The sequence below is a fragment of the Gorilla gorilla genome, chromosome 7 (genome assembly GCF_029281585.2).
Source record: "Gorilla gorilla gorilla isolate KB3781 chromosome 7, NHGRI_mGorGor1-v2.1_pri, whole genome shotgun sequence".
Taxonomy (NCBI): Eukaryota; Metazoa; Chordata; class Mammalia; order Primates; family Hominidae; genus Gorilla; species Gorilla gorilla.
Genome location: NC_073231.2, coordinates 103,639,498 through 103,657,556, shown reverse-complemented (window position 1 = coordinate 103,657,556; position 18,059 = coordinate 103,639,498). Strand labels below are relative to the sequence as shown.

Genomic DNA, 18,059 nt, shown 5'->3' with positions numbered 1-18,059 from the left:
AATATACATCCACACAAAAACTTGAATGTTCAGAGCAGCATTATTCATAATAGCCAAAAAGTAGAAGCAACCCAAATGTCCCTCAACTGATGAATGGATAGACAAAATGTGGCACCATCCATACAATGTGGTATTAACAACAATAAAAATAATGGGGCGGGGCCGGGCAAGGTGGCTCACGTCTGTAATTCTAACACTTTGGGAGGCTGAGGCTGGTGGATTGCCTGAGTTCAGGAGTTTAGAGAACAGCCTGGGCAACACAGTGAAACTCCATCTCTACTAAAATACAAAAACATTAGCTGGGTGTGGCGGCGTGCGCCTGTAGTCCCAGCTACTCAGGAGGCTGAGGCGGGAGAATTGCTTGAACCCGGGAGGTGGCAGTTGCAGTGAGCCAAGATCGTGCCACTGCATTCCACCATGGGTGACAGAGCGAGACTCCATCTCCAAAAATAAATAAATAAATAAATAAATAATAATGGGACTGGGCACAATGACTCACACCTGTAATCCCAGCACTTTGGGAGGCCGAGGTGGGTGGATCACTTGAACCCAAGAGTTTGAGACCAGCCTGGCCAACGCAGTGAAACCCCGTCTCCACTAAAAATACAAAAATTAGCCGGGCATTGGGATGCATGCCTGTAATCCCAGCTACGTAGGAGGCTGAGGCAGGAGAATCAAGTGAACCTGGGAGGTGGAGGTTGCAGTGAGCCAAGATTGCGCCACTGCACTCCAGTCTGGGTGACAAGAGTGAGACTCCGTCTCAAAAAAAAAAAAAACCCATATTCTATGATGATTGTATTCGTATGGAATGCCCAGAATAGGCATTCTCAAGGGCCTTTGCAAGGCCACATGCATTCACCTACTACACACTCCAGAAGGGGAAAAACCTCGACCTGCTGTCTTGAAAAGCCCAGGTACTTCTTTCATTGACCTTATTTCTTATTCACACTTCTGCAATATTGAATTAGAACTATTTAGTGGGCTGGGCATGGTGGCTCACGCCTGTAATCCCAATACTTTGGGAGGCCGAGGTGGGCAGATCACAAAGTCAGGAGATAGAGACCATCCTGGCTAACAACAATGAAACCCTGTCTCTAGTAAAAATACAAAAAACTAGCCCGGCGTGGTGGCAGGCGCCTGTAGTCCCAACTACTCGGGAGGCTGAGGCAGGAGAATTGCTTGAACCCGGGAAGTGGAGGTTGCAGTGAGCCGGGATCACACCACTGCACTCCAGCCTGGGTGACAGAGTGACACTCTTGTCTCAAAAAAAATAAATTAAAAAAAAATAACTAAAAGAGTACGACTAAATGCTTAAGGGGATGGACACCCGATTTTCTATGATGTGATTATTCTGCACTGTATCAAAATATCTCACATACCCCATAAATATATATGCTTGGTATGTACCCACAAAAATTTTTTTAAAAATTAAGTGCATTCAAAAATATCTTTTAATGTCTGTATTAATATATCAATGAGTACTATATTTTATTCTGCTATGGTTTTGCTAATTTAGATCATATGACTAGTAATGATGAACATGGTTGTGCCTTAATAAATAAATAAATAAATAAATAAAATAAAATAAAATAGAAGTCAGACTGACAGAAGCTAACCCTAGGTCCTCTGACTCAAAATGTGATGTGGGCATTTCAAATAAGTACAAGTGAAAATGTTTAAAAGATTTAAAAAGTCTTTTTAAAGATAATTGTGAGGTCCTAGCTTCGCGTTTCTGGTAATGGCAGAGTTAGCTTGGTCAGACTAACCTTCCTGCAGGTAAGATTTATAAAATCTAGAAAAATTACTCACACACACAAACTTTAAGTCATGGGAGACTGACCAAAAACAAGCAGAAGTCAAAAGGGGAGTCTACCCTTCAAAGACGAACTACAATGAGTGAGATGTGAGTCTGTGGTCTTTCACCAGGGGGCACTGCCAGCCCTGCCTGCAGCCTGGATGGTAGGCAGCCCTAGCCTCACAGGCTTGGAGGTCAGAGGACAACACGTGGGGCCAAATACCAGCCAAGAAACTGGAGCGGAGGAGCTGGAGCTGCAAGGCAGTAAGGCCCAACATCCATGTGTAAAATTCACTCCCATCCTTGACTGCTGAATGACACATGAAATCATGGTGTTTTATGATGGAAATTTAGACTCAATTCATTTTCTTTCATTATTTATTTATTTATTTTTATTTTTATTTTTTTATTTATGTTGGCAGAAGAGCTGAGGCAGGGCTTCTGACATAAGGTAAAAGAGTCTTGGAACATGTCCTGGGTCCAGGGTCTATAACCCCTTGTGGCCTATGGAACACCAAGCTCTGTGCCAAAGGGTGGAAGGCTGCCCTGCCGCACTACAATCTAAGCCCAGAGCATAAAACCCCTTGCAGCTTGGAGAGAACCCAGGGCTCAGGGCATAAAACCCCTTGTAGCCTGTGGAATATATCCAGACTCGCTGGCCCCTTGCTCCTTGCTCTCCCAAGATCACAAATTGATTGTATCTCGAATTAGAAGAACCTGTTCTCCCTTATCTCAAGTAGCAGAGCATATGCGAAACCGTCACGGCTACGCTTGATGCACCACTACCTTTCTATCCTCACGTCCTCACCTGTCCACCCCCACATCCACATGTCCTCACTACCTGCTTCTTTGTTTGATTACCAATAAATAGTGTGGACTCCCAGAGCTCAGGGCCTTCGCAGCCTCCAAACTGGCACTGGACCCCTGGACCCACTCTATGTACTCCTGTCTCATCTCATTCCTCTGACTCCGCCGGACTTCGCAACCCCCACGACCTGGTGTTGGGTCTGATCACCCCAACATTTCACTATTTTTTTTTGAGATGGAGTCGCCCAGGCTGGAGTGCAGTAGCTCGATCTCATCTCACTGCAAGCTCTGCCTCCTGGGTTCATGCCATTCTCCTGCCTCAGCCTCCCAAGTAGCTGGGACTACAGGCGCCCGCCACCATGCCCAACTAATTTTTTGTATTTTTAGTAGAGACAGGGTTTCACCATGTTAGCCAGGATGGTCTCGATCTCCTGATCTCGTGATCCACCCGTCTTGGCCTCCCAAAGTGCTGGGATTACAGGCATGAGCCACCACACCTGGCCTTATTTATTTTTTAAGAGACAGTGTCCCCAGCCAGGTGCAGTGACTTATGCCTGTAATCCCAGCACTTTGGGAGGCCGAGGCAGGCAAATCACCTGAGGTCAGAAGTTTGACACCAGCATGGCCAACATGGTGAAACCCGTCTCTACGAAAATACAAAAATTAGCTGGGTGTGGTAGCAGGTGCCTGTAGTCCCAGCTACTCGTGAGACTGAGGCAGGAGAATTGCTTGAACCTAGGAGGCAGAGGTTGCAGTGAGCTGAGATCACACCTCTGCACTCCAGCCTGGGTGACAGAGTGAGACTCTGTCTCAACAACAACAACAACAAGACGGGGTCTCACTCTGTCACCCAGGCTGAAGTACAGCGCTGCTATCACAGCACACTACAGCCTCACACTCCCAGCTCAAACAATCTTCTCACTTCAGCCTCCCAAAGTGTTGGGATCACAGGTGTGAGCCATTTCACCTGGCCAACTGGTTTCCAACGAACCACTTTCTTTCTACTCCTTTTCATCACAGTACCTATATGAATTTTCTGCCTCAATGCAGCTTTCCCAAGTTTACTGAGGCATGATTTTTGAAGAATGACGTAATTTTATCCCAAAATTAAGACAATGAAAGGCATTGAGATTCAAAAATTCAAAGTATGCTGGGTGCAGTGGCTCACACCTGTAATCCCAAAACTTTGGGAAACCAAGGCAGGAGGCAGCCTAGACTACAGGCAGAGACCCTACCTCAAAAAAAAAAAAAGAAAAAGAAAAAGAAATAAGAAAAAAGTTGAAAGCATAAAGAGCCATGAGAGTTTTCTACCCATTAGTAGCTCATAAGCACAAGTTATAATGATGGTTTTATAAACAGATTGACCAAGATGAAAAAGAATTTGCAGTAATTGATTGATAAGGGTGAGGCACTGCTGCAGGAAGTAGAAGTCATTTAACTTTGGGGGGCATCAATTTGACAACCTATCAAAGGCTTTCCAACCATGAACACCCTGATTTTAAGAAATTTACCTTGAAGCCGGGTGCAGTGGCTCATGCCTGTAATCCCAGCTTTGGGAGGCCGAGGTGGGCAGATCATGAGGTCAGGAGATCGAGACCATCCTGGCTAACACATTGAAACCCCATCTCTACTAAAAGTACAAAAAAATTTGCTGGGCATGGTGGCGGGCGTCTGTGGTCCCACCTACTGGGGAGGCTGAGCCAAGAGAATGGCGTGAAGCCAGGAGGCGAAGCTTGCAGTAAGCCGAGGTTGCGCCACTGCACTCCAACCTGGGCGACAGAGCGAGACTCCATCTCAAAAAAAAAAAAAGGAAATTTATCTTGAGATAAATGCATAAATGTAAGGATGTACTTAAATATATTCACTGCAGCCCTACTAAGTGAAAAAGTAAAAAATGTCTCAATGCTCAACAAGTAATTTATTAAATAATGATATTCATATAATGGATTGAGATAGAACAATATTCAGAAAATATTACACTTTTAGCAAAAAATTACAAAAGAATATCCATTACACAGACCTTGTAACAGACGTTGCAATATTATATACTATGTAATGTATAACATTATGTTAACTTATCTCTGTCCAAATATATTTTGGACTCCTTGATCAAACTGTGGAATTGTGATTAGTGTTTACCTCTAATATAGACAGCATAAAGAATTGTAATCTTGGGAAATCAAAAAGCAATTTGGATGTCCAAAGAAAGACAATAAACTGACCAAAGTTTGTTTACTTATTTGGCATTCAGGAATACACTTAATATTTTTAGACTATAAGTAAAATCTTCATGCTTACCTTAAAAGTCAAGATAATGCTAATAAACAGAAGAATAATAAGGACCAAACAGGTAGGATTCACTGACATGACATCATCTCTGTAGGGAAAATTAGGAGGCTGCAAAAGAAAAGGGCCTCATTAGCAAATCTCATTAATCATTCCAGACAGTATTCCTTGGGCACCAATTCAGACATGCTTATCAGAAAGCAACTGATTAAAGCAGACAGCTATTATTTAGAACGAATACAAAATTTCTAGCCTGACTCTGCCCTCTTACCATATAAAAGAAGTCAGTGATCTGTATCCAGGGACATTTTGTATATCCAGGGATCTCTGAAATTTGTATTCTCTGCAAGTTCTGAACCATTCCTTTTTTTTTTTTTTTTTTTTTGAGACGGAGTTTCTCTCTGTCGCCCAGCTCAGCTACTTGGGAGGCTGGGGTGAGCAAATCACTTGAGCCCTGGTGGTGGAGGTTGCAGTGAGCGAGATCATGCCACTGCACTCCAGCCGCCCGGGCGACAGAGCCAGACCATGTCTCAAAAGTTCTGAACCATTCTAAAGGGCGTATGCAGGGCAAGGGACAGAAACCTACTAAAATGAGGTCTTCTTTGCAAAGAGCATTTTTGTTGATGGTACTTCTCCCAAGACAGCATATTATCTTATACTAGCAAGTACTTCCAGGGTGGGGGAAAATAATCAAGCACTACCATCCACAATGCTTAACAACCAGGTCAAAGGGAACCTTTTCAGGAGGATCAAAGTCTGCTACTATGGTTAGAGGGAGTTGCCGGACTTTCCCCACAAAACACTCACACAGCATTGATCAACGCCTACATCACTGGCCTAGGCAAGTGAATGGGAAGGCAGCCTACTGTGCTATCTCATCTTTTATCTCTTCTTCACTATTCAACACTATGTGTTTGGATTCCTCACGAGCAATATTCCAAAACAAAGTTGTTTCCAATGTTGAGGAAGAACATGGAGAAGGCCCATGACTCATGGGCTTGGCTCCTGCTTACCAGGGTGAACACCACCTAATGGTTTTCAGTCTCCTTTCACTTGGGACAAAATATCTAAGAAATAAAATCGTCATTCTTTGTGATCAGATCATGCAACTTTACTCTTTTATTAATAAAATAACTTGGCCAAGCACAGTGGCTCATGCCTGTAATTTCAGCACTTCGGGAGGCTGAGGCAGGCAGATTGCTTGAGTGCAGGTGTTTGAGACCAGCCTGGACAACATAGTCAAACCCCATCTCTACTAAAAATACAAATTTAGCCAGGCATGGTGGTGCATGTCTGTAGTCCAAACTACTTGGGAGGCTAAGGTGGGAGGATCACTTGAGGCTGGGCATGGTGGCTCACGCCTGTAATCTCAGCACTTTGGCAGGCCAAGGTGGGCGGATCACCTGAGGTCAGGAGTTCAAGACCAGCCTGGTCAACATAGCAAAACCCCACCTCTACTAAAAAAAAATACAAAAATTAGCCAGGCATGGTAGTGGGCGCCTGTATTCCTAGCACTCTGGGAGGCCGATGAGGGTGGATCCCCTGAGGCTAAATGTTTGAGACCAGCCTGGAAAAGATGGTGAAACCCCATCTCTACTAAAAATACAAAAAATTAGCCAGGCTTGGTAGCGGGTGCCTGTAATCCCAGCTACTCGGGAGACTGAGGCAGGAGAATGGCTTGAACCCAGGGAGGCGGAGGTTGCAGTGAGCCGAGATCACAACACTGCACTCCAGCCTAGGTGATAGAGTGAGAGACTGTCTCAAAAAAAAAAAAAAAAAAAAAAGTAAAGTTGGCCTGGTATAGTGAGTCACATCTATAATGCCAGCACTTTGGGAGGCCAAGGCTGGAGGATCACTTGAGTCTAGGAGTTTGAGACAAGCCTGGCCAACATGGTGAAACCCCATCTCTACATAAGATACAAAAAGAAAAATTAGGTGGGCATGGTGGTGCATGCCTGCAGTGCCAGCTACTCAAGAGGTTGAGATGGGAGATCACGGGAGCCTGGGAGGTCAACGCTGCAGCAAGCCATAATCACACCACTGCACTCCAGCCTGGGTGACAGAGACCCTGTCCCAAAAATAAATAAAGTTATTCCAACCTCATGGCCATTATAAGCTTCTTAATACCCTGCCACCAATATTCACTCATATGGTCACAAAGGACATTTAACCATAAACTAGTCCCAAAATGATGCTTGAGAAAGGGATTCTATGGTCAAACAAATTTGGGAGCTAGTATACAGCAGTGTTCCACCTTCTTTCCACTTTCTTTTGATTTTTCTTTTTTTTTAGATGAGACCTCACTCTATTGCCCAGGCTGGAGTGCAGTGGCGTGATCTTGGCTCACTGCAGCCTCCACCTCCCATGTTCAAGCAATTCTCCTGCCTCAGCCTCCCGAGTAGCTAGGGTCGCAGGCGTGTGCCACCTCTCCCAGCTAATTATTTTGTTTGTTTTTGAGCAAAGTCCCACTTTCAACACACTAGCAAAGGCAAAAAGCTATCCTTTGTTGATAACTGAGAAAACTACATTTTACCAAATAAGACTATTAGTAACTGGACTATAATTTAGGTAGGCACATCAACCACCACCATCACTGCCACCAATCATAACCCCGGCCCTCAAAACTTTCTTATCAGGCCAGGCACAGTGGCTCACACCCATAATCCCAGCACTTTGGGAGGCCAAGATGGGTGGATCACCTGAGGTCAGGAGTTCGAGACCAGCCTGACCAACACGGTGAAACCCCATCTCTACTAAAAATACAAAATTAGCCAGGTATGTTGGTACATGCCTATAATCCCAGCTAGCTGGGAGGCTGAGACCCTGGAGGCAGAGGTTGCAGTGAGCCGAGATCGCATCACTGCACTCCAGCCTGGGTGACGAGAGTAAGACTCCACCTCAAAAAAAAAAAAAAAAAAAAAAAAAAAAAGAAATTTCTTATCAGTAACTCAGCTGCAAGCTAAAAATCCTGAAATTAATGTCTGTGTATCTCTATACATCCCTTACTTAACCAGCTTCCCTAATGAAAAAAATTAATGAAAAGGAGCAGTAAGAGGTCCACGTACCAGTTGCCGTATGTATTCCTGAATGGAGTTTGGATAAATAAGCACAGTGATTGCAACCAACATGTTCAGGGCAAAGTCAAAGATCTGGTAACAGAAGAATGGGATGATCCAGGCTGCGCGTTGCTAAACAGGACAGAAAATAGAAAGTTAATGTGTTCAATATTATAAAACAATATTTTGTTAAATTCAAAGAAGTATTTTATTAATCTGAAAGGAAATGGAAAAATTGGAATTCATTAACCCAGGTCATGGTGGAAACCAGTATGCCAAATATAATCAGTCAACAAATAAGCTTCAGTGAACATTTCCAGGACTGGCTGTGTGTGGTGTCTCACACCTGTAATCCCAGCATTTTGCATTTTGGGAGGCTGAGGTGGGTGGATCACTTAAGGTCAGGAGTTCGAGACTAGCCTGCCCAACATGGTGAAATCACATCTCTACTAAAAAATACAAAAATCAGCAAGGTGTGGTGGCACACACCTGTAGTCCCAGCTACTCTGGAGGCTGAGGTGGGAGAATCACTTGAACTTGGGGGGCGGAGATTGCAGTGAGCTAAGATCACACCACTCTACTCCAGCCTGTGTGACAGAGTGAGACCCCGTCTTCCCAAAAAAAAAAAAAAAAAAAATTTCCAATATAATATTGGTTTTCCTAGTACCACATAATACAAACGAGAGATTTAAACAGAGATTCTTAACAGAAAACTGGAAAGTCACTTCTCACTATAGACAGCAGCACAGATTACACATGTAAGAGACCAAGGAAAAGGCCAGCATCTTACTGCAAGCTGCTTACCTTGTACGCTCCGTAAGTAGCCATAGCACATATCAGGATCATGAGAAGAGAAATCGCAATGGCAATGCACATGTCTGCCAAAAGATTAAAAAGAATTTTTTTAAAAAAGACAATCAGTAGTGGATCCACTGAATACTTTCAGTCTCTTCTCAAAGGCATTTTGTAAATAAACTAGTATAAAGTTAGTAAAAACTTTATACTAAGAGATTATTTCAAAATAGAAAAAGGGATATTGGTTTACAGATATTTTTAATGTTTGTTCTTCTGGTCCACTGGATTATATAAATAATGAATTAGGTATTACTTTATAGATATATAGGTGTCTAACTTCTATTTTATAAACTCATGTGTGCCTCAAAGCTCTAATGAAAGTCTTCACAGCTTCCGATCTTATTTAAAATAAAAACTCCAGCCAGGTGCGGTGGCTCACGCCTGTAATCCCAACATTTTGGGAGGCCGAGGAGGGCGGATCACGAGGTCAGGAGATTGAGACCATCCTGGCTAACACAGTGAAACCCCATCTCTACTAAAAATACAAAAAATTAGCCGGGCGTGGTGGTGGGCACCTGCTGACCCAGCTACTTGGGAGGCTGAGGCAGAAGAATGGCATGAACCTGGGAGACAGAGCTTGCAGTGAGCTGAGATTGCGCCACTGCACTCCGGTCTGGGCGATAGAGCGAGACTCCATCTCAAAAAAATAAATAAATAAAAATAAAACCTTCATTTCTTATCAAGGCCTTGATGTTCCTCTTTATTCCAGAGCAGTCTACTTCTCTAATCTCGCCTCACCTTGTCCCACTCTCTTGCTTGCTCTAAGACAGCCATATCATCTGGTTCATTCTATTTTATTTTTTTTCTTTTTTCTTTTTATTTTTTTGAGACAGAGTCTCACTCTGTCGCCCAGGCTGGAATGCAGTGGGACAACATTGGCTCAATGCAAATTCCGCATCCCAGGCTCAAACAAGTCTCCCACCTCACCCCCTAAGTACCTGAGACTACAGGTGTGCTCCACCATGCCAATTTTTATATTTTTAGTAGAGATGGGGGTTTCACCATGTTGGCCAGGCTGGTCTTGAACTCCTGACTTCAAATGATCTGCCAGCCTCGGCCTCCCAAAGTTCTGGGATTACAGGCGTGAGCCACCATGCCCGGCCTTCAACTTCTTTTTTCCTTTAGTCAATCTCTGGTAAATAAGGGGTCTTGTTTGGTCTCCCAATCTGGAGTTGCAGTGGTGTGATCATGGCTCATTGCAGCTTCAATTGCCTGGGCATTGTCACTATGGGATTACAGGCATAAGTCATCGCACCCGGACAAAAATATCTTAAACCAACTTGGCAGGTACACAACTGCTTGTAGCACCATTATTTGCTACAGGTAATAAATATTTTATAAATATTCTTTTATACCTACTCAATATTTAATAAGAAATAATTTTATAAAAATGAACCCCCAACTATTGGTTTTTTTAAACTGCTTTTCCTAGATCTGGCAGAACAAATTATTGTCAATGAGAAAAATAATATTGGTTTTCATTGTACATGCAACTTCTCTAAAAGCTTTGCATTTTTTTGACAGAGATCTAGAGGGGAAAACATAATCTGCATACTAAATCTCTACTAAATTGCAAATCACATCCTGATTTCAAAAACATTAAAATGTAAACAACAACAATAAAATGCATTGGAGGAGCAGCCGGTGAGCACGTTAAGAGCATGAAAGGAGGAATACTGGACACCAGAGCTGATCTAACTCCTTCTTAGCCAGTGGCAAACAGGACCTCAACAGATCCAGGGGATTCTGTAGGCTTAATGCATCTGGAGTGTCAACTTGACTGGACTGAAGGATGCAAAGTATTGTTCCTGGGTGTGCCTGTGAGGGCGTTGCCAAAGGAGATGAACATTTCAGTCAGTGGACTGGGAGACGAAGACCCACCCTCAATCTGTATGGGTACCATCTAACCAGCTGCCAGCCTGGCTAGAATAAAGCAGGAAGGAGAAGATGAAGAGCAGACTTGCTGAGTCTTCCGGCTTCCATCTTTCTCCCGTGCTGGATGCTTCTTGCCCTCGAACATCAGACACCAGAATCTTCCGCTTTTGGACTCCTGGACTTACACCAGTGGTTTTCCAGGGGCTCTCCGGCCTTTGGCCACAAACTGAAGGCTGCACTGTCAGCTTCCCTACTTTTGAGGTTTTGGGACTTGGACTGATCCATCACTGGCTTCCTTGCTCCTCAACTTGCAGATGGCCTATCATGGGACTTTATCTTGTGATCATATAAGTCAACCCTCCTTAATAAACTTCCTTAAATATATCCCATTAGTTCTGTCCCTCTAGGGAACCCTGACTAATATAACATCCTAAGATTTCAGTAAGACATTAGCAGAGCTTTTTATAGTATTCTTGTAGGCAAAGTAGGGAAATGTACACAGTTTGGTTAGGTGGAACATCAAGGTAAGTAGTGGAGTGGCTCTACCAGCTGGCTTCTGGTGCTGTTCCAAATCCATTCTTCAACGCCCTGTTCTCTGCCACAGGCAGTGATTTGTTTGGGCTATCAACATACAGCTCTTTTGCCCTCCGCCCTCTGGTGAGGGAATGAGATCACAAGGAGGGAAGTAGAGTGAGGGTGCCTCCCACTCTGAGGTTGTCTTGGGTTGGTGGTAGTCCTAGTCCAAATGTCACTGCTCCTCACAGAGGTTAAATCTAGGTGACTCATTCCCAACTCCAATAACCATGGCTTTCCATCCATTCTTCAATTCTAGAGAAGAATAGTAAAATGGCTAGCCTAGATGATCCAAGTGACTTCACCAACTCTAGTGGTCTTCTCATACATACAAAGGCGTACTTTTGCAAAAAGTCTCCTTGAAAATAAACATTTAGGACAGGTGCAGTCGTTCATGCCTGTAATCCCAGCGCTCTGGGAGGCCAAGGCAGGTGGATCACTTGAGGTCAGGAGTTCAAGAACAGACTGTCCAACATGGTGAAACCCTGTCTCTACTAAAAACACAAAAGGTGGTGCATGCCTGTAATCCCAGCTACTCGGGAGGCCAAGGCAGGAGAATCACTTGAACCTGGGAGGTGGAGGTTGCAGTGAGCCAAGATAGCAGCACTGTACTCCAGCCTGGGTGACAGAGTAAGACTCCAACTCAAAAAAAAAAAAAAAAAAAAAAAATCCAAATAATTAATTTACTTATCCTTTAAAAAAAAGTCAAGATGTAGAGTATGCTACTTTTTTTGAAAGGATGGGAGGGCAGATTGATGAAAATAAGGAGCCAGGCCGGGCGCAGTGGCTCACTCCTGCAATCCCAGGACTTTTGGAGGCCAAGGTGGATGGATCGCTTGAGCCCAGGAGTTCAAGACCAACTTGGGCAACATGGCAAAACCCCGTCTCTACTAAAAATACAAAAATTAGCCAGGCATGGTGGTACGCACCTATGGTCCCAGCTACTCAGGAGACTGAGGTGGGAGAACTGCTTGAGCCCATGAGGCAGAGGTTGCAGTGAGCCGAGATTGTGCCACTGTACTCCAGCCTGGGCGACAGAGCAAGACCCTGTCTCAAAAGATAAAATACAAAAGTAAAGAAAATAAAGGGCCAGGATGGTTCCCCTGGCTCAGCTTCCCCTGCTGCTGTAGTTCTATTTCCTCAAGGCTGTCAGGATCTTTATGCACAAGCCGGCAAGCTGTGCAGACTGCCAAGTTAGTCTGGGGTATGTGAAGAGGGCAGGTAGGCAGCCAAGGGCCCTTTCCAAATGCCAGAGCGAGATGAGCCTTAGTTTGTGATGCTGAGAGCCATCAGGAAAGGCAGCCCTCCTCAGGTTCATCATTCTTTTTTGTTGCTGTTTCCTATTTCTCAGCCTTCATTATCAAAACTTCAAAACATGCACATACATATATAAGCATACACACAGTACAGTTAATTCTCATCACCCATTTTGCTTATATCATTTCATCTCTGATTGCTTCATTTTTGCCCATTCTGCCATTGGAAATCTGGATTGTTTCCAACTTTTGGCTATCATAAATAAAGCTACTATGACCATTTTTATACATGGCTGATGACAGATTTATGAAGCACCTGTTTCCCTAGGGTATATATCTAGGACTGAGTTGTGTAGCACTCACTCCTGGAGTGTACATATATCAAGGAGTGGAATGCAGGGCCATAGGGTAGATGTATATTTAGCTTTAGTTTTCCAAAGTGGTTGGCGTGATTTACATTCCCAGCCATGATTTGAGAGTTCCAGCTGTTTGGCATCGATACCAATAGGTGGTATTGTTAACTGCGTTAATGCTGGTCATTTTGAAGGGGCACGGTAATTTACTACTGTAGCCGTAATTTGCAATTCCCTATAACTTGCAATGTGGAGAATATTCTCTTATGGATATCTTCTTTTGTGAGGTGTCTGTCTTTCTCTTATCAATTTCACTCAGAACCATTTATTGAAAAGACCATCCTTTCTCCAATAAATGTAGTGGTGTCTTTAGCCTAAATCAGGTGACTGTATATATAAGTAGCCATCATTTCTTGACAACTTATCTGGCCATTTCTTTCTTCAGGCTAAATTTGTCTGCCCAGTGAAGAAAGTAAGTTTGACCAGAAAGACAAATCTACCACAAAATTAATTAGAAATATGGATGAACTCCTGTTTCATATTATGCATAGTACAGACACTTGATGTTACAATTCTTTGCCAAACAAAATTTCACAAATAAAATTCCATGAAGTCTACTTCTACTCAGGGCTATGAGTGTGTAACACAATATGCCACACATACATGCTTTTCAAACATTACTCTTTGAGCTTCTCAGTGGACTGAACTACCTGTGCTTTAACTTTTTATTCTGATGTCATTTTAGACATATAGGAAAGTTACAAACACAGCAGAATTCACGTATACCCTTCACCCTGCTTCCCCTATTAACAATTTACCTAGCTGTAGCATAACTACCAAAACCAGGAAATTAACATTGGTACAACACTGTTAATTAAACTGTACAACTAATTTGAATTTTACCTGTTCCCCTTCAATGTCCTTTTTCTTTTCCAGAATCTAATCCAGGATCCCACAGTGCATTTAATTGTGTCTCCTCCAATCTATGCCAGTTCCACATTCTTTCCCAGTATAGTCAATTTTTATAACACTGAAAAAATTGAGGGCGGGTAGGGTGGCTCATGCCTGTAATCCTAGCACTTTGGGACGTCGAGAATGACAAATTGCTTGAGCTCAGGAGTTTGAGACCAGCCTGGGCAACATGACAAAACCCCATCTCTACAAAAAATTAACCAGGCATGGTGGCTCATGCCTCTAGTTACAGCTACTTGGGAGGCTAAGGTGGGAGAATCGCTTGAGCCCAAGAGGTAGGGATTGCAGTAAGCCCAGATTGTGTGCGACACTGCACTCCAGCCTGGTGACAGAGTGGGACCCAGCCTCAAAAATAAATTTTTAAACTCATTTTCTTATATTTTCTGTCTTTATTCCAGTAGATTCTCCTATATGCCTCATTTCAATATAAATAGGAATTTAGCTTTCTTCTACCAGATCATGGAAAGGATCACCTGCAAAAGTGAGAAAGAGTTCTGCTCTGTCTGGCTGGACGAAATCTTCAGATAGCTGTCACCAATGTAAAAAGATATCAAGATAAAATTGTTATATTAATTTTCGTAATTTTTTAATTTGAGACAGGGTCTGGCTCTGTCACCCAGGCTGGAGTGCAGTGACACAATCTTGGCTCACTGCAACCTCTGCCACCCAAGCTCAAGTGATCCTCCCACCTCAGCCTTCCAAGTAGCTGGGATTACAGGTATGCACCATCACACCCGACTAATTTTTATATTTTTAGTTGAGACAGGGTTTTGCTGTGTTGCCCAGGCTGATCTCGAACTCCTGAGCTCAAGCAATCCACCCACTTCGGCCTCCCAAAGTGCTGGGATTACATATGTGAGCTACCGCACCTGGTCTAACATTTCTTACTCTGTCTATTCTGAATAACCCCATTATACTCATATGAATTCTTCCAGAAAAAATATTTAATTAATGTTAAATTCATGTCACTCTGCTTTCTTTCCCCTCAGATTAAAGCTACACAATTCCAGTAGCGGGATTCCTTTTCTAAGGCAATCGAGGTTAGGAAAAGAAGTTGTAAATGATAATGCTATGGTTCTATCTGGATCTGGTAGCAACACTGCATGCCTTATTCTAATCACCAGAGATTAAGCTGGGTAATAACTATCTGACATGATAGGCTTAATTTAGCTACCCTGAAAGGCTTGCTGGTACTTAAGACTTTAAAATAGTAATTGTTTTATAATGTCCTGGATGTTAATTCCAGTGCCTTTGTGGTTTCTCTCCTATTTTATATATTTGAAAGGATTGAATGAATAGTTTGTAATTACTTTCTTTTTTTTTTTTTTTTATTGATCATTCTTGGGTGTTTCTTGCAGAGGGGGATTTGGCAGGGTCATAGGACAGTAGTGGAGAGAAGGTCAGCAGACAAACAAGTGAACAAAGGTCTCTGGTTTTCCTAGGCAGAGTGTTTGTGTCCCTGGGTACTTGAGATTAGGGAGTGGTGATGACTCTTAACAAGCATGCTGCCTTCAAGCATCTGTTTAGCAAAGCACATCTTGCACCGCCTTTAATCCATTTAACCCTGAGTGGACACAGCACATGTTTCAGAGAGCACAGGGTTGGGGGTAAGGTCATAGATCAACAGGATCCCAAGACAGAAGAATTTTTCTTAGTACAGAACAAAATGGAAAGTCTCCCTTGTCTACTTCTTTCTACACAGACACAGCAACCTTCCGATTTCTCAATCTTTTCCCCACCTTGCCCCCTTTTCTATTCCACAAAACCGCCATTGTCATCATGGCCCGTTCTCAATGAGCTGTTGGGTACACCTCCTAGACGGGGGTGGTGGCCGGGCAGAGGGGCTCCTCACTTCCCAGTGGGGGCGGCCGGGCAGAGGCGCCCCTCACCTCCCGGACAGGGCGGCTGGCCGGGCAGGGGGCTGACCCCCCCAACTCCCTCCCGGACGGGGCGGCTGGCCTGGCGGGGGCTGACCCCCACCTCCCTCCCAGACGGGGTGGCTGCCGGGCGGAGACGCTCCTCACTTCCCAGACGGGGTGGCAGCCGGGCGGAGGGGCTCCTCACTTCTCAGATGGGGCGGTTGCCAGGCGGAGGGGCGGAGGGGCTCCTCACTTCTCAGACGGGGCAGTTGCCAGGCGGAGGGGCTCCTCACTTCTCAGACAGGGCAGCCGGGCAGAGACGCTCCTCACCTCCCAGACGGGGTCGCGGCCGGGCCGAGGCGCTCCTCACATCCCAGACGGGGCGGCGGGGCAGAGGCGCTCCCCACATCTCAGACGGTGGGCTGCCGGGCAGAGACGCTCCTCACTTCCTAGATGGGATGGCGGCCAGGAAGAGGCGCTCCTCACTTCCCAGGTGGGATGGCGGCCGGGCAGAGACGCTCCTCACTTTCCAGACTGGGCAGCCAGGCAGAGGGGCTCCTCACATCCCAGACGATGGGCGGCCAGGCAGAGACGCTCCTCACTTCCCAGATGGGGTGGCAGCCGGGCAGAGGCTGCAATCTCCGCACTTTGGGGGGCCAAGGCAGGCGGCTGGGAGGTGGAGGTTGTAGCCAGCCGAGATCACGCCACTGCACTCCAGCCTGGGCGCCATTGAGCACTGAGTTAACGAGACTCCGTCTGCAATCCCGGCACCTCGGGAGGCCGAGGCTGGCGGATCACTCGCGGTTAGGAACTGGAGACCAGCCCGGCCAACACAGCAAACCCCGTCTCCACCAAAAAAATTCGAAAACCAGTCAGGCGTGGCGGCGCACGCCTGCAATCGCAGGCACTGGGCAGGCTGAGGCAGGAGAATCAGGCAGGGAGGTTGCAGTGAGCCGAGATGGCAGCAGCACAGTTCAGCTTTGGCTCTGCATGAGAGGGAGACCGTGGAGAGGGGAGAGGGAGAGGGAGACCGTGGAGAGGGGAGAGGGAGAGGGAGACCGTGGAGAGGGGAGAGGGAGAGGGAGACCGTGGAGAGGGGAGAGGGAGAGGGAGACCGTGGAGAGGGGAGAGGGAGAGGGAGACCGTGGAGAGGGGAGAGGGAGAGGGAGACCGGGGAGAGGGGAGAGGGACTTTCTTTTTTTTTTTTTTTCTGAGATGCAGTCTTGCTCTGTCGCCCAGGCTGGAGTGTAGTGGCATGATCTCGGCTCACTGCAGCCTCTGCCTCCCGGGTTAAAGCGATTCTCCTGCCTCAGCCTCCCAAGTAGCTGGGACCACAGGCACATGCCACCACACCTGGCTACTTTTTTTGTATTTTTAGTAGAGACAGGGTTTTGCCATGTTGGCCAGGCTGGTCTTGAACTCCTGGTCTCAAGTGATCCACCCACCACCACCCCCAGCCTCCCAAAGTGCTAGGATTACAGGTGTGAGCCACCGCACCCAGTCTGTAATTACTTTCTATCATTTAAATCACGTGGTTATAAAGGTACAGAAAAGTGGATATTCACCTGAATCTGTTTTTTTAAACTTCTTTTATATGTATTTTGGTCTCCTTTAATAAATAAGCTCATAGGCCAAAGGTTATTGGACACAGCTTTCCATATTTAACTCATGTGTGGACAGGATTAGTAATCCTTGAGATGGATTATTTATTTTATTTTATTTTAATTTTGAAACGTAGTCTCACTCTGTCACCCAGGCTAGAGTGCAATGGCGCGATCTCGGCTCACTGCAAACTCCCCCCTCCCAGGTTCAAGCAATTCTCCTGCCTCAGCCTCCTGAGTAGCTGGGATTACCAGGTGTCTATCATGCCCAGCTAATTTTTGTGTTTTTAGTAGAGATGGGGTTTTGCCATGTTGGACAGGCTGGTCTCGCAACTCCTGACCTCAGGTGATCTGCCTGCCTTGGCCTCCCAAAGTGCTGGAATTACAGGCATGAGCCACTGAGACCAGCCTGAATAATCAATTACTTCAAATTGTGCTTGAAAATTATGAAAATTGGCCAGTTGTGGTGGCTCATGCCTATAATCCCAGCACTTTGGGAGGCCAAGGTAGGTGGACCAGTTGAGCTCAAGAGTTCCAGACCAGCCTGCGCAACATGGCGAAACCCCATCTCTACAAAACACACAAAAATCAGCCATGTGATGGCACATGCCTATAATCCCAGCTAATCAGGATCTCAAATCCCAGGATAATATAATGCCAACTTTTCCTTTTTTTTTTTTTTTTTTTTTTAGTTATCTCTGCAGTAACTTTAATGCCCCAACTTCTTAATCCATGTTATGAAACAACAGTGGTGGAAGATGATGGCTAGAA

General features: G+C 45.0%; 1 protein-coding gene across 1 annotated transcript in view; it reads right to left on the bottom strand.

The window, feature by feature from the left end:
* LAPTM4B (lysosomal protein transmembrane 4 beta) overlaps window positions 1–18,059 on the bottom strand; it is an 81,492-nt gene that overhangs the window by 28,410 nt on the left and 35,023 nt on the right. The window contains 3 exon segments of the mRNA XM_019032164.4: window positions 4,901–4,999; window positions 7,954–8,076; window positions 8,749–8,822. Coding sequence (XP_018887709.3) covers window positions 4,901–4,999; window positions 7,954–8,076; window positions 8,749–8,822 — 296 coding nt within the window.